Below are 14,826 nucleotides of genomic sequence, written 5' to 3'. Positions count from 1 at the left end.
ATTTCCTTCTGCGCCCACTGCTTGAGTTCCCTAAAACTATGTGAGTTGCTATTACAGACTCAGCTCCTCTGCCTAAGTGCATATCTTTTGTCTGCCAGTGGCATCAGGATGCTAGGTGAAACTGTGAGCTAGTCATCCTTTCTGGACAGCACTGTCACTGCCAGAGACCATCCAAACTCTCCACAGACTGTTCCATCTCCATCCCTGTCTCTCCGTGCAATTCGGTGTTCGCCCTGGCCACCTCTTTTCGCTATTCTGCAAACTTCAATCAGGTCACTTCTTCACCAGCCGATTTCCAATGGCTGTTTTTTTCCACATTCTCCCAAACCAGCTCAGCTTTGACTCGGGCCCCCGACTCAATTCAGAGCTCCCAAACCCGAGCGCCCCCTCTTCTGGGCTGAAGGGAGGGGCGAGGTGGAGACTTGCTTCTTCCCGATCCTGGTGCGTGAAGGGGATCAAGATAGTATTGGGGCTGGAGGGGGAGCCGCAGCGTGGTTTAGTGGAAAGATCACGGGTTTGGGAGTCAGAGGTCATGGATTCTAATCCCGGCTCTGCCATCTGCCAGCCGTGTGACTTTGGGCCAGTCACTTCACTTCTCTGTGCCTCAGCTACCTCATCTGGAAAATGGGGATTAAGACTGTGAGCCCCACGGTGGGACAACCTGATTACTTTGTATCTATCCCAGCACTTAAAACAGTGCTTGGCACATAGTAAGCACTTAGATACCATTATTATTATTATGAGGTAGGGAGCCTGCGGGGATGTCCGACCGGCCCTTGGGGGCCGCGGGGGCTGGGGCGTGGATCCGGGAGTAGAAAGGGCCAGGTTTTGCCTTGGGCTGGCATCGCCATCTGCCTCTTCCTCTCTCCCTTTCCCCGCCCCCGCCTCCGATACCCACATCAAAAGGACCGGTTTCCCCTTCCCCTATAACCCAGCTCGTAAATGGGGGGGGGGGGGGGGGAGAGCCCCCCGGGTTAGGTGGGGGGTGGGATGGGGACCTCCCCCTTGCCGGTCTGCAGAAGTCAAAGTGGGTAATTAGTCCCCGTCCCGCCCCCTCCCAAGGGACCCCGCTCGTAAAGACCATCAAATGGTGATTTGGAGTAGAACGCCCGCTCCCGGCTCGGATAAAACGGGACAAACGCTCGGTCGCCCACTCCAGACACGGCCGCGACCCGCAGCTCCTGATCGTCCCGGTCCTCGCAGCGCCACGCCTGTGTCCCGTCGCGACATGTCGTGCCGCTCCTTCCCCGCCACCCCGCGTTGCGGGAGCCGTAGTTTCAGCTCCTGCTCGGCCGTGCTCCCCCGGACCGGGTCGCGCTACGTTCTGACCCGGGGTCCCTGCCGGGCGGGGGGCTACCGGGCCCTGGGCTGCTTCGCCAGCCGGAGCCTGTGCAACGTGGGCGCCGGGAAGCCGAGGGTCGCGGCTGTGAGCTGCTTGCCCCCTCGGGGCGGGTTCGGCTATCGGGCCGGCGGGGCCTGCGGGGCGGGCCCGGGTATTGCCCCCGTGACCATCAACGAGAACCTGCTGGTCCCTCTGGAGCTGGAGATCGACCCCAACGTCCAGCGGGTGAAGAAGGACGAGAAGGAGCAGATCAAGTGCCTCAACAACAAGTTCGCCTCCTTCATCGACAAGGTGCGTTGCGGAGCGAGGTTAAAATAATAATGAATGACGGTATTTGTTAAGCGCTTACTCTTTTCCAGGCACTGTACTAAGCGCTGAGGTGGGTACAAGCAAATTGGGTGGGACATAGCCCCTGTCCCACTTGGGGCTCACATTCTCAATCCCCATTTTACAGATGAGGTAGCTGAGGCCCACAAAAGTGAAGTGCTTACTAGTCACCAAGCCGTGGAGCAGTGGAAAGAGCTCGGGCTTTGGAGTCAGAGATCATGGGTTCAAACCCCGGCTCCACCAATTGTCAGCTGTGTGACTTTGGGCAGGTCACTTCACTTCTCTGGGCCTCAGTTACCACATCTGTAAAATGGGGATTAAGACTGTGAGCCCCCCCACCCCCCATGGGACAACCTGATCACTTTATAACCTCCCCAGCGCTTAGTGCCGTGTTTTGCACATAGTAAGCGCTTAATAAATGCCATCGTATACAAGCTAATCAGGTTGGATACAGTCCATGTCTCACCTGGGGTTTACAGTCTTAATTCCCATTTTACAGATTAGGTAACTGAGGCCCAGAGAAATGAAGTGACTTGCCCAAGGTCACCCATTAGACAAGTGACAGAGCCGGGATTAGAACCCACGGTCTTCTGACTCCCAGGCCCGTGGTCTGTCCACTACACCAAGCAACGGACAATCCAATCGATGTTTTGAGTCCACAGCTCTAACTCTAAATCTTCCTCTTCTGAGACCAGAGGGGCCCACAGCGTTCACTTTCCCCTTGCTAGGGAAGAGTGGCAGAATGGTCTAATGGATAGAGCACGGACCTGGGAGTTAAAAGGACCTGGGTTCTAATCCTGGTTCTGCCCCTTGTCTGCTAGGGGGCTTTGGACAAGTCATTTCACTTCTCTGGGCCTCAGTTATCTCATCTGTAAAATGGGAATTAAGACTATAAGCCCCAGGTGAGACATGGACTGTGTCCAACCTGATTAGCATGTATCTACACCAGCGCTTAGCGCTTAGTAAGAATTTAAAATACTATAATAAAGAGTAAAGGATTAGAGAAACACCCCCCCCCCAACACACACACACCTCCCACCCCACCCACCCCCGCCGCTCAGGGGAAAGGGAGAAGGAAGAGACGCCAGAGGGTCTAGAAAATCCATCACGAGCTGCCCTAGATAACCACGGACAACCAGAGCATCCACGAGTCCTGAAGTCAAAGAGAATCTTCCAGACTGACTCCTGAGGGAGGGTGTGATGTCGCTATCCGGACTCACATTCCTGGAGGCAGGGTGCTGGACCGGATGGCCTCTCAGGATTCTCCAAAGGTCATTTGGGCCAGGTTACTGTCTCCGGGGACCAAGAACCAGGGGTGTCAGCTACGTCCCCCTTCCGTGTATTTTAGGCGATGGGGGCTTTCTGGATGGCCAAATTCTTGAAAAGCCGTGGTCCAGTAATCCACACTGGGTGGATCCAGGGGCTCTCTTCTTCACCCCATGCTTTTTTTCCATCTTTAACCCAAGTCCCTTCCCCTTAGCTCTGATCCCCAGAGAGGAATGAGGGAGGAGAAGAAACTTCAGCTCCCAACACTCCCTGTGAGGAACAGCAGGGTGGTTGTGGGGGAGGCCAAAGCTCTTAGATTTTAATGAATTTTGGACCATCCGGGGTCCCCGTTTCCTCATTTGTAACAAAGGGGTGAAATAGATTGTAAGCCCTCTGTGGGACAGGGACTCTGTCCAATCTCAAAACTTTGTATCTACCCCAAAGTTTAACACATATTAAACGCTTGATATATACCATAATAATTATTACAATTATTACCCTAGGGCAGGGTGTTGTGCTTCCCTGTTGATTAATCTGAAGGATTAAGGTTAGGTTAATTTTTCTGATGGCCGGAAGGGTGGGTTAGACACTGGGGAGAGCAGCTGGCTCTGTCTTAATTAGAAGAGACTCTCACCTCCCCCCAGGGGAGGGGTCTTTGTGATGGAGAGCAAAGTACTGAGCTTCTCTGAACCTCCCAGCCTGCCGGTCTGAGCAAGGGATATCCCCCCAGGAAGCTTCTGCTGGTGGGATGGGGTGCAGGGGAAGGGGCTAAACTCTGAACTCGAGATGGTGATACCCCTTTCTCCCCCCGCCCCCCAGGTGCGCTTCCTGGAGCAGCAGAACAAGTTACTGGAGACCAAGTGGAGCTTCCTGCAAGAACAGAAGTGTTGCCAGAACAACTTAGAGCCTCTGTTTGAGACCTACATTGGCACACTGCGCCGGCAACTGGACTGCGTAGTGAGCGACCACGGGCGGCTGGAGGCAGAGCTGAGTGGAATGCAGGAAGTCCTGGAGAGCTACAAGAGGAAGTGAGTCCAGGGGACTGACCCCCTTTCTCTCCTCTCTTCTCTGCCTGTGTCCTCCCCACCTCAATCACTCACTAGGGCAAGAGTTTAAAAATGTGGTGGAATTTGTTTCCTCTTCTTCCTGGTCAATACCTGCAGAATATGCAGTTACATAGATTTTTCTGGATGTTTCCTCTTCATATTATCTAGATAATTCAGATAGCAAGATTATTTCCCCCCTGTAATACACGTAGTTGAGCCAGACAACTCACCCACAGGTTATTCAGGCGGTTCTGGACACCCAATACATGTAGATTATCCAGAAAATTCACACACAAACTATCCAGATAAATTGCCTTCCAGCACCTAGGTGATCCAGACAATGCCCTCACAGTTAGTCAGCTATCCAGACAATTTCCCTTCCCCCAAACTGCTCATGGGTGATCCAGATAATCACCTCCAAAATATCCAGAGAATTCACATATTCAGATAGTATCTTCCCCACTACACATAGCTGATCCATATAATTCACCAAGATCATCCAGGTATTTTGGTTCCCCCACACAAAAGACAATTGGCCTTTTGGATCCAGATGTGTCAGAGCTTTTGGAAATAGTCAATGTGAATGTCCCTTTCCCCCCAGTCAAGAAGAATAGCCCTTTTCCAAAAGAGAAAAATGGTTCTCCCATAGGACTCGAGCAGCAGCAGCAAGCAAAACTGAGGTTAGATATAAAGGAGAACTTTCTGAAGGTCTTGGTTTTCCCTGGGTACAAAAGATCCAAGTCTCCATCCTCCTCTTCCCTCAGGTATGAGGAAGAACTCTCTCTGCGTCCCTGCACTGAGAATGAATTTGTCGCCCTGAAGAAGGTGAGCATGAAAGTCAATTAGTTCACAGTCTGGCTGCCTGAGGGGGAGAAAGTGTTCAACAATAACCTTGGGTGGAAGATACGATCAATTAATAGACTGATCAATCTATAGTAATGACTGAGTGGCTAAGAGACAGATACTTGCATAAATGAGAAACAAGACATAATAGAGAATGAAGAATATAAGTATGAAGCATATCAAGTATAAAGTGCTATGAGCTTTAAAATCTTCAGTGTTTGAGTGACCCAGAAATACTAAAGTTGCAGCTGATGGGGGATAAAGAGAGGGGACATTAGAGATTAATCTTGGAAGTCCTCTTGGAGGAGATGGGATTTCAGAAGGGCCTTGACGATGGGGAGAGCCACATTAGATTATAAACTCCTTGTGGGCAGGGAATGTCTCACTTCTTTATTTTGTACTTTTCAAGGGCCTAGTATCGTACTCTACACCAAGTAGCTGTTCAATAAAGGTTTAGTACTACTGCTTTCACTACTACTAGTACTGCTATTAATCAATCAATCATTGGCATTTATTGAGTACTTACTATGTGCAAAGCACGGTTACTATTTCTAGCTGTGGGCTTGCTGGATGGGAAGGGGGAAAGAGTTTCAGGCAAGTGGGAGGACGTGAGTAGAAGTGACAAGAAAGTACAGTGCTCTGCACACAGTAAGAATGAAAGACAAGAACGAAATTCAAAGCAAAGAATCTTATTAAGGCCAAACCAGACCACAGAATAGCCACACTAGTGGTCCTTCCATGGGTGAGTACAAATTTGCTTCCAGAGAGTGAGAGCAGGGCTGGGTTACTGGACTACGTCTGGTGGCACTTTTCCAGAAGGTAAAGGAGGGAAACTTTTCCAGAGGACTCTGTCCCTAAGCTCATCCCCTGGTGATATAGCATAGGAATCACTAGATCCTCTGCCCTCCTCCAGAAGTCCCGCCCATTGCCTGGAGTTTTTGAAATGTCCAGTCCTGCTGGGGACTGGTTGGGCCCTGGTAGATAGGTAAGTAGATCCATTCAAGGAGCTCTGGGGGGTCCCGCAGGAGAGAGGCCTGATTGGGTGCTTCTAGAATCTGGTAAATCTAGGGAGACTTGGGCCTTGGGGAAGCTTGTGGGTGAATCAAGCCGGAAAAGTGTCCTGATTTCAAATCTTGGCTCTCCCCACCCAGGATGTGGACTGCGCCTTCCTGGTCAAAGCCGACCTCGAGACCAACATGGAGTCCCTGGTCCAGGAGATTGGCTTCCGGCGGGTACTGTATGAGGAGGTAAGTTTGAGTCAGGTCTGCACCACCCAAACATCCAGATGATGCACACCAAAAAACCCACTTGGTTCCTCAGGGTTCTGGAGGGTTCAGGCCCCAGATGGGATTTTTTTCTAATATTCCCAGACCACCTGGGACAAAGTGGATAGAGGGACCCCTCTTCTCTGTCTACCCCAGTCCAGGGGTTCTGTGAGCAGGGAACATCAATGTTTCTCCAGGACTACCAAGACCTAGCTCCAACAGGTGGTTGGGGGGTGGGGAAGGGAAGATGGCCACCTGGTCACCTCTCAAGGGATGGGGTACCCTGTTCCCTTGGGGCCAGAACAATGAAGACCAACACTGGAGCAAGAGGGATTTTGGTCAGACTCCAAGAAGTATTGTCAGTCTCGGAGTCACTGAAGAGGCCCCAGAGAGGTTGTGCATTGGCCTTCCCCTAAAGCAGGAACTAATCTGTCCTAGAGGCAGGGAGATGAACAAGCTGACCTCTGGAGGTTCTCAACAATCCCAGGCTAATCAGCCCCAATGTCACTGCAGTGTAAAGCAACCCAAGGCCCTGGGCCTAAAGAAAAACCAGGCAGTGGGTTTAGTGAAAATTAGGCAGCAGGCTTCCAGTTAACTGAACTCTGTAACTCCCTGTTCAAGAGAAAGATCTCCAGAACAGTGCCAGTACTTAGAACAGTGTTTGGCACATAGTAAACACATAACAAATACTATTGTTATTATCACTATTAATAAAAAATGAGCCTGCCACCTTCTGGGCACCTCAGCCCAGTAGGACTGAACTGTGGGATGCTCCGGCTGTGCAGGCAAGGTGCTTCTCTAGGGAAATATGTCCCCGCTAATTGGCCCAGCAGCTGCTTGATTGACAGGTGCTTCCTGAGGGTGCTGCCAACTTCTGCTTCTGCCTTCCCCCTGCAACAGGGGGAGCTCAGGCTCTGAGGTCGATTTTGAGGGTCTTCAGCCTGAGGGAGATGGGAGTGATGAGGGTGCGGGTCCTGGGGTGGGACTATTTAAATGAAGGCTGCTTCTCATAAAGAAAGCAGTCCCTCTCATTATGCTCCTCCCCACAAACCCCCAGGAGATCCAACTCCTGCAGTCCCAGATCTCTGAGACCTCAGTCATCGTCAAGATGGACAACAGCCGCGACCTGGACTTGGATGGCGTCATTGCCGAGGTCAAGGCCCAGTACGATGACATCGCCAGCCGCAGCAAGGCCGAGGCCGAGTCCTGGTACCAGTGTCGGGTGAGGGTGTGGGCTAGTGGGCTGGCTGGTGGCTAGGCTAGCGGGTGGGCCAGCCCCCATCCTCCCAAAGCCCTCCTTATGATCATATCAGGGGAGAGTTTTGGGGTGGGGGTGGGAATGGGGGTAGCCAGGGTTCTCGGGCTCTAAAACCATTCCCAAACTTCACAGACTACTGGTAAATGTTCACTGTCCAGGGGCTGGACATCTAGTATGATGAGCTTGAGTGCCCACAAGCTCTTCTTGTCCTAGAGGGGCTGCCAATCTTCTGGGGAAAGCAGGGCACATGCACACACACTTTGCTGGATGAGGGACAGAGAGAAGGAAGTACCAACCCTGCCCTGAATGGATTGCCACTCTGGTGAGGAAGACTGGACACACAGACACACACACACAGACACATGCACACACACCACCCTGCCCCCCCGACAGAGGCAGAGGTCATTCCACATCCACTTGAGCACGGACACTCAGACACACAGGCGGGTGGATAGCCAGCAGCACTGTGTGGAGCGAGAGGGATCAGTGTAACCAGGGCCAGGTGGGGATCAACTGGGAAATATTCCTGGAGGAGGCGAGTTTTCAGTGATGTTGAGAAGGATGAAAGCAGTGTGGCTGGATAGAGAAAAGAAGGCGGAGGGAAGGAGCCCAGAGAGGTCGTAAGAGACCCCAAGCAAGAGGGAGATTGATGTCAGATGGTTCAGTCCTGAGTTCTCTCCCTCACCCGAGGCCCCACTCCCACTTCTCCCCCAACCCCTCTGGAAGCATTAACTAATTAATGCCCAAAGCCGGCTCAGAAGCGGCCCGCCGCGCTATAAACACTAAACACTGTTTGGTTTGTGGGCTGGGTCAGCATGTGGGCGAAGAGCCGGAGGCCAGGGCAGCCGTGGAACGGAGCAGCCATGTCATCAGAGCCGACCATTCCGGGCTCAGACGGAGGCCCTCGGGGACACCATAAACACTCACTGGCACTGCTAATTGCTGATGCGGGCCAGTGGGAGGGGGTGGCTGGCAGGCAGGAAAGGGGGTAATTGGCACCATGGGCAGGAGCTAGCACAGGTCAGATCCCACGATCTCCCCAGCTGGTGGAGCATTATGAGGGAGCTCCCCTTTTCTCTGGACTGGAGGCTCCCCACACCCAGGTTCCCCCCTACCCCACACATACATGCTTTCTCTAATGATGGGAGCAATTGATCACTCATTCATACCCTGATCACTCATTCATACTCATTCTGTCTCCCACTTAGTGACTGTGTGTGTGTGTGTTTGTGTGTGTGTGTGTGTGTACTGTACCTACTACCCAGGCAGGTACTACCCAGGTAGGCAACCTCTGGAGGGTAAAGATTTTGTTTCCTCCTCTGTGTGTGTACTGTACCTACTACTTCCCAGATTGGCAACCTCTGGAGGGTAAGGATCGTGTTTCCTCCTCTGTGTCCTTCACCCAGTGTGGTGTGTGTGTGTGTGTGTGTGTGTGTGTGTGTGTGTGTGTGTGTGTGTGTACTGTCTACTCCATTGAATCAGCAGCCACTCAAGGGCAGAGACCATGCATGACTCCTCTTTCCTCTCTCCCTCCCCCAGCACAGTGTGTGTGTGTGTGTGTGTGTGTGTGTGTGTGTGTGTGTGTGTGTGTGTGTGTGTATGTACACCTTGTCTCCCCACCCAATCAGCATCTCCTTGAGGGCAGGGACCATGCCTTCTCCTCCCTCTGTCCCTCCCCCAATACCCAGCACAGAGAGAGAAAGAGAAAGTGTGTGTGTGTGTCGCCTGTCTCCTCCATCCAACTGGCAACCCTTCAAGGAAAGGGACTGTGACTCTCCCACCCTCTGTCCTTGCCCTCAGTGCCCAGCTCAGGCCTCTATGCCTCAGGGGGTGCTGTGAGTGGCCTGGGGATGGGCTGACCCTCCTCCTTCCTGCTGCAGTTCGAGGAGCTGAGAGTCTCTGCTGGGAAGCACTGTGACAGCCTGCGCAGCAGCAAGAACGAGATCCTGGAGATGAACCGGCTGATCCAGCGGCTGCAGCAGGAGATCGACAGCACCAAAGGGCAGGTGAGCAGACCTAGCTGTCCCATGGGGTGGGGGGGGGGGGGTGTCAGTTGGGTGCCAGAGCCTGGGGGATGAGCTGGGGACAGGGGAGAGGCAAGGGGAAGGTATGGCCAGTGAGGGGCATCTGTGCTTCCAGAGGCTACATCTACACCACCATCCCACTCCCAGGAGGATGTACCCTCTCCCTCAGAAATAGTAACAGTAATACTAATGATAATAATTGTAGTATTTAAGTGCTTACTGTGTGCCAAGCACTGTACTAAGCGCTGGAGTGGATACAACCAAATCGGGTTGGATACAGTCCCTGTCCCACATGGGCCTCACATTCATAATCCCCATTTTACAGATAAGGTAACTGAGGACAAAGAAGTAAAGTGACTTGTCCCAGGTCACACAGCAGACAAGTGGGAGAGCCAGAATTAGACCCATGACCTTCTGACTCCAATGCCCATGCACTAACCACTAGATCATGCTGAAAGTCACTGGGGGGATTGAACCAAAATAATCCCAGGAGCTCCCAGGAGCTCGGGGATATTGGGAAGCCAAGGAGGGAGCAGGTAGGAGACCACCAGAGTTGGAGTTCCAGAGGGGTGGAATTTTTGGAATTTTGGAATTTTGGAATTTCCCACCTTCAGAGACATCCAGTGTCCAGGCCAACCAGAACCAGCAGGAGGGACAATCCCCAAGGTGGACCCCCCGCCTCTTTCCTCCATCATCTGCTCTACAGTGGAATCAATCAATCAATCAATCAATCAATCATATTTATTGAGTGCTTACTGTGTGCAAAGCACTGTACTAAGTGCTTGGGAAGTACAAGTTGGCAACATATAGAGGAAGTCCCTACTCAACAGTGGGCTCAAAGTTTAAAAGGGGGAGACAGAGAACAAAACCAAACGTACTAACAAAATAAAATAAATAGAATAGATACGTACAAGTAAAATAAATAAATAAATAAATAGAGTAATAAATATATACAAACATATATACATATATACAGGTGCTGTGGGGAAGGGAAGGAGGTAAGATGGGGGGATGGAGAGGGGGATGAGGGAGAGAGGAGGGAAGGGGCTCAGTCTGGGAAGGCCTCCTGGAGGAGGTGAGCTCTCAGTAGGGCCTTGAAGGGAGGAAGAGAGCTAGCTTGGCAGATGGGCAGAGGGAGGGCATTCCAGGCCCGGGGGATGACGTGGGCCGGGGGTCGTTGGCGGGACAGGCGAGAACGAGGTACAGTGAGGAGATTAGTGGCAGAGGAGTGGAGGGTGCAGGGTGGGCTGTAGAAGGAGAGAAGGGAGGTGAGGTAGGAGGGGGCGAGGTGATGGAAAGCCTTGAAGCCCAGGGTGAGGAGTTTCTGCTTGATGCTCAGATTGATTGGTAGCCACTGGAGATTTTTGAGGAGGGGAGTAACGTGCCCAGAGCTTTTCTGGACAAAGACAATCCGGGCAGCAGCATGAAGTATGGATTGAAGTGGGGAGAGACACGAGGATGGGAGATGAGAGAGAAGGCTGATGCAGTAGTCCAGACGGGATAGGATGAGAGCTTGAACGAGCAGGGTAGCAGTATGGATGGAGAGGAAAGGGCGGATCTTGGCAATGTTGCGGAGCTGTGACCGGCAGGTTTTGGTGACAGCTTGGATGTGAGGGGTGAATGAGAGAGCGGAGTCGAGGATGACACCAATGTTGCGGGCTTGTGAGACGGGAAGGATGGTAGTGCCGTCAACAGAGATGGGAAAGTCAGGGAGAGGGCAGGGTTTGGGAAGGAAGACAAGAAGTTCAGTCTTGGACATGTGAGTCTTGGAATCCTCCTTGATCGTCAGGAAACTTCCTAAAGTCTAACCCAGCTTCCTCTGGCTGCTACTTATAGCAGTTGCCCTCTTCCTCAGAGTTACTTGCAAAATCTCTGCTTGGTTTTTCCGCCCCCACACAAATACACTCCTTCTACCAACCCCGCAGCGCTGCAAGCTGGAGGCGGCCGTGGCACAGGCCGAACAACAGGGGGAGGCGGCCCTCAACGATGCCAAGTGTAAGCTGGCTGGCCTCGAGGATGCCCTGCAGAAGGCCAAGCAGGACATGGCCTGCCTGCTTAAGGAGTACCAGGAGGTCATGAACTCCAAACTGGGGCTGGACATCGAGATCGCCACTTACCGACGACTGCTGGAGGGAGAGGAGAGCAGGTGAGGAGGGGAGCACATGCTGAATTGGAGTGGGGTGAGCTACCAGGCACAAACAATCAATCAGTTGTGTTTATTGAGTGTTTATTACAATATACTTTGCAGAGCACTATACTAAGCGCTTGGGAGAGTACGGCAGAATTAGCAGACACATTCCCTGCCCATACGTTCCCTGTCCAAAAGGGAAGTCAGACATTAACATAAATAAATAATAATAATAATAATAATAATAACATTTATTAAGTGATTACTATGTGCAAAGCACTGTTCTAAGTGCTGGGGAGGTTACAAGGTGATCAGGTAGTCCCACGGGGGGCTCAGTGCCCATTTTACAGATGAGTGAACTGAGGCACAGGGAAGTTAAGTGACTTGTCCAAAGTCACCCAGGAGTAGGGATTTGAACCCAAGACCTCTGACTCCAAAGCCCGTGCTCTTTCCACTGAGCCAAGCTGCTTCTCTACAATATATAATTTAAAGATATGTAAATCAGTGTTGTGGGGCTGGGGATGGGGTGAATATTAAATATCAAGGGTCCAAGTGCATAGAAGTTGCAGAAGGGAGAGTGAGCTGGAGAAAAGAGGGCTTAATTGGGGAAGCCCTCTTAGAGGAGATGTGACCTTAATTACCCACCATGCACAAACAATTACCCACCATGCACAACAATTATCCACCATGCACAGACACACTTCTTGTTGCCCACTCTGAGGCTCCTCGGGCAAGGGCTGGCGAGGTGGGAGAGGAAGGAAAACTCTAGGATGTCGAGGAGGAAGCTAATAATGAATGGTTGAACTGTGCTTTCTGGATTATCTGTGGATTTGGATTATCTGCACTCCTTTCTTTCTCCCATGGCTTTGGGTCATATTCAGCTGCACTAGAGCTCAAATTCTTTCATTCATTCGTTCAGTCATATTCACTGAGTGCTTACTGTGTGCAAAGCACTGTACTAAGCAATTGGAGTACAATATAACAAGAAACAGACATATTCCATGCCCACAATGAGCATATAGACTAAAGAGGAAGACAGACATTAATATGCATAAATAAATAAATAAATAACAGATACATAAAGATATATATGTGTGCTATGGGGATGGGAGGGAGAATCATTGAAGGGAGCAAGCCAGGGTGATGCAGAAGGGAATGGGAGAAGAGGAGAGGAGGGCTTAGTCAGGGAAGGCTTCTTGGAGGAAATATACCTTCTATAAGGCTTCCAAGTGGGGGAGAGCAATTATCTCGTCTGATATGAGGAGGGAGGGCATTCCAGGCCAGAGATAGGATGTGGGCAAGAGGTTGGCGGCGAGATGGATGAGACAGAGGTACAGTGAGAAGGTTACCATTAGAGGAATGAAGTGTGCAGGCTGGGTTATACTAGGAGAGTAGCAAGGTGAAATAGGAGGGGGCAAGGTGATTAAGTGCTTTGAAACCAATGGTGAGCAATTTTTGTTTGCTATAATATGTCAAAAAAGATTCAAATAAGTCTACAGCCAGGAAACCTAGAAGGAGAAAGGAAAATAAATGGCATGGGGTTGGTCTTCCCCCAAACTGCAGGAGGCTTACTCCAAATTTGAGAGCTGTGGCTGGAAATGTGTAGCCTAGTGGAAAGAGCATGGACCTGGGTGTCAGAAGGACCTGAGTTCTAGCCCTGGCTCTGCCACTTGTCTACTGTGTGACCTTGGACAAGTCATTTATTTTCTTTGTGCCTCAGTTACCTCATCTGTAAAATGGGAATGAAGATTGTGAGCCTCATATGGGACAGGGACTGTGTCCATCCTGATTACATTGTATCTACACCAGTGTTTAGAATAGTGCCTGGCACATAGTAAGTGCTTAACAAATATCATAAAAAATAAATAACGGGCTACTGCAGAGGTGCCAGGTGAGGTAGACTCTCCCCAAGGCTCAGCCTCTCATTGGTGAATGGTATCCAGTTATTGAGTGCTAACTATGTGCAGAGCAAAGGGAGACACCGGGTATGGTCAGACACCAGAGACACCAGAGAGTGACTTAACGAAAAGGCTGGGAGACTGGTAGTCAGTAGACCTGGGTTCTAATTTTGTTCATTTGCTTGTTTTATGGTATTTACTAAATGCTTACTACATGTCAAGTACTATTCTCCACACTTAAGTAGAGGCAAGCTTATCAGTTTGGACACACTCCCTGTTCCATATGGGGCTCAGTCTAAGAAGGAGATAGTAGGATTTTAATCAATCAAACAATCAATCATATTTATTGAGCACTTACTGTGTGCAGAGCACTGTACTAAGCACTTAGGAAGCACAAGTTGGCACCATATAGAGACAGTCCCTACCCAACAGTGGGCTCACAGTCTAAAAGGGGGAGACAGAGAACAAAACCAAACATACTAACAAAATAAAATAAATAGAATAGATATGTACAAGTAAAATAAATAAATAGAGTAATAAATATGTACAAACATATATGTGAGCCCACTGTTGGGTAGGGACTGTCTCTATATGTTGCCAATTTGTACTTCCCAAGCGCTTAGTATAGTGCTCTGCACACAGTAAGCGTTCAATAAATACGATTGATGATGATGATATATATATATATATATATATATATATATATATATATATATATACAGGTGCTGTGGGGAAGGGAAGGAGGTAAGATGAGGGGGATGGAGAGGGGGACAAGGGGGAGGAGGACTGAAGGGGGCTCAGTCTGGGAAGACCTCCTGGAGGAGGTGAGCTCTCAGTAAGGTGAGCTCTCAGTAAGGTCTTGAAGGGAGGAAGAGAGCTATCTTGGAGGATGGGCAGAGGGAGGGCATTCCAGGCCCGGGGGATGACGTGGGCCAGGGGTCGACAGCGGGACAGGTGAGAACGAGGCACGGTGAGGAGATTAGCGGCAGAGGAGCGGAGGGTGCGGGATGGGCTGTAGAAGGAGAGAAGGGAGGTGAGGTAGGAGGGGGTGAGGTGATGGAGAGCCTTGAAGCCGAGGGTGAGGAGTTTCTGCCTTACGCGCAGATTGATTGGTAGCCACTGGAGATTTTTGAGGAGGGGAGTAACATGCCATTTAATCCCATTTTACAGTCGAGGAAACTGAGGCACAGAGAAGTTAAGAGAAGTTAAGAGATTTGTCCAAAGTGACATAGCAAGCAATTGAAATGACTGGGATGAGAACCTAGGTACTCTGACTCCCAGGCACATGCTCTTTCCAGTAGGCATGCTGTTCTGCAACCTTGGGTGAGTCACTGAATCTCTCTAGGCCTCACCATCACCATCTGTCAAATGGGGATAGGGTCCCAGCCCCTCCCCCCTGCACCCTCGGCCTTCCTCTTTGACTGGGACT

General features: G+C 50.8%; 1 protein-coding gene across 1 annotated transcript; it reads left to right on the top strand.

Moving 5' to 3' along the window:
* Nucleotides 1-1,228: 1,228 nt before the first annotated feature.
* LOC119933028 (keratin, type II cuticular Hb2-like) lies at nucleotides 1,229-11,521 on the top strand. The gene is made up of 7 exons (XM_038752226.1): nucleotides 1,229-1,633; nucleotides 3,755-3,963; nucleotides 4,746-4,806; nucleotides 5,976-6,071; nucleotides 7,147-7,311; nucleotides 9,228-9,353; nucleotides 11,297-11,521. The coding sequence occupies exons 1-7, from the start codon at nucleotides 1,229-1,231 to the stop codon at nucleotides 11,519-11,521; spliced, it is 1,287 nt and encodes a 428-aa protein (XP_038608154.1).
* Nucleotides 11,522-14,826: the final 3,305 nt, after the last annotated feature.

This window comes from Tachyglossus aculeatus, chromosome 10 (genome assembly GCF_015852505.1).
Source record: "Tachyglossus aculeatus isolate mTacAcu1 chromosome 10, mTacAcu1.pri, whole genome shotgun sequence".
NCBI classification, from domain to species: Eukaryota; Metazoa; Chordata; class Mammalia; order Monotremata; family Tachyglossidae; genus Tachyglossus; species Tachyglossus aculeatus.
Note: the sequence above shows the minus strand (reverse complement) of the source record. Positions and strands in the feature narration are given on the sequence as shown.

Bases quoted from the DNA above. Each gene is read 5' to 3' on its own strand.
- LOC119933028 (XM_038752226.1), top strand. From the start codon at position 1,229: ATGTCGTGCCGCTCCTTCCCCGCCACCCCGCGTTGCGGGAGCCGTAGT. The intron at 6,072-7,146 runs GTAAGTTTGAGT...ACAAACCCCCAG, and splicing joins GGCGGGTACTGTATGAGGAG to GAGATCCAACTCCTGCAGTC. The intron at 7,312-9,227 runs GTGAGGGTGTGG...TTCCTGCTGCAG, and splicing joins AGTCCTGGTACCAGTGTCGG to TTCGAGGAGCTGAGAGTCTC.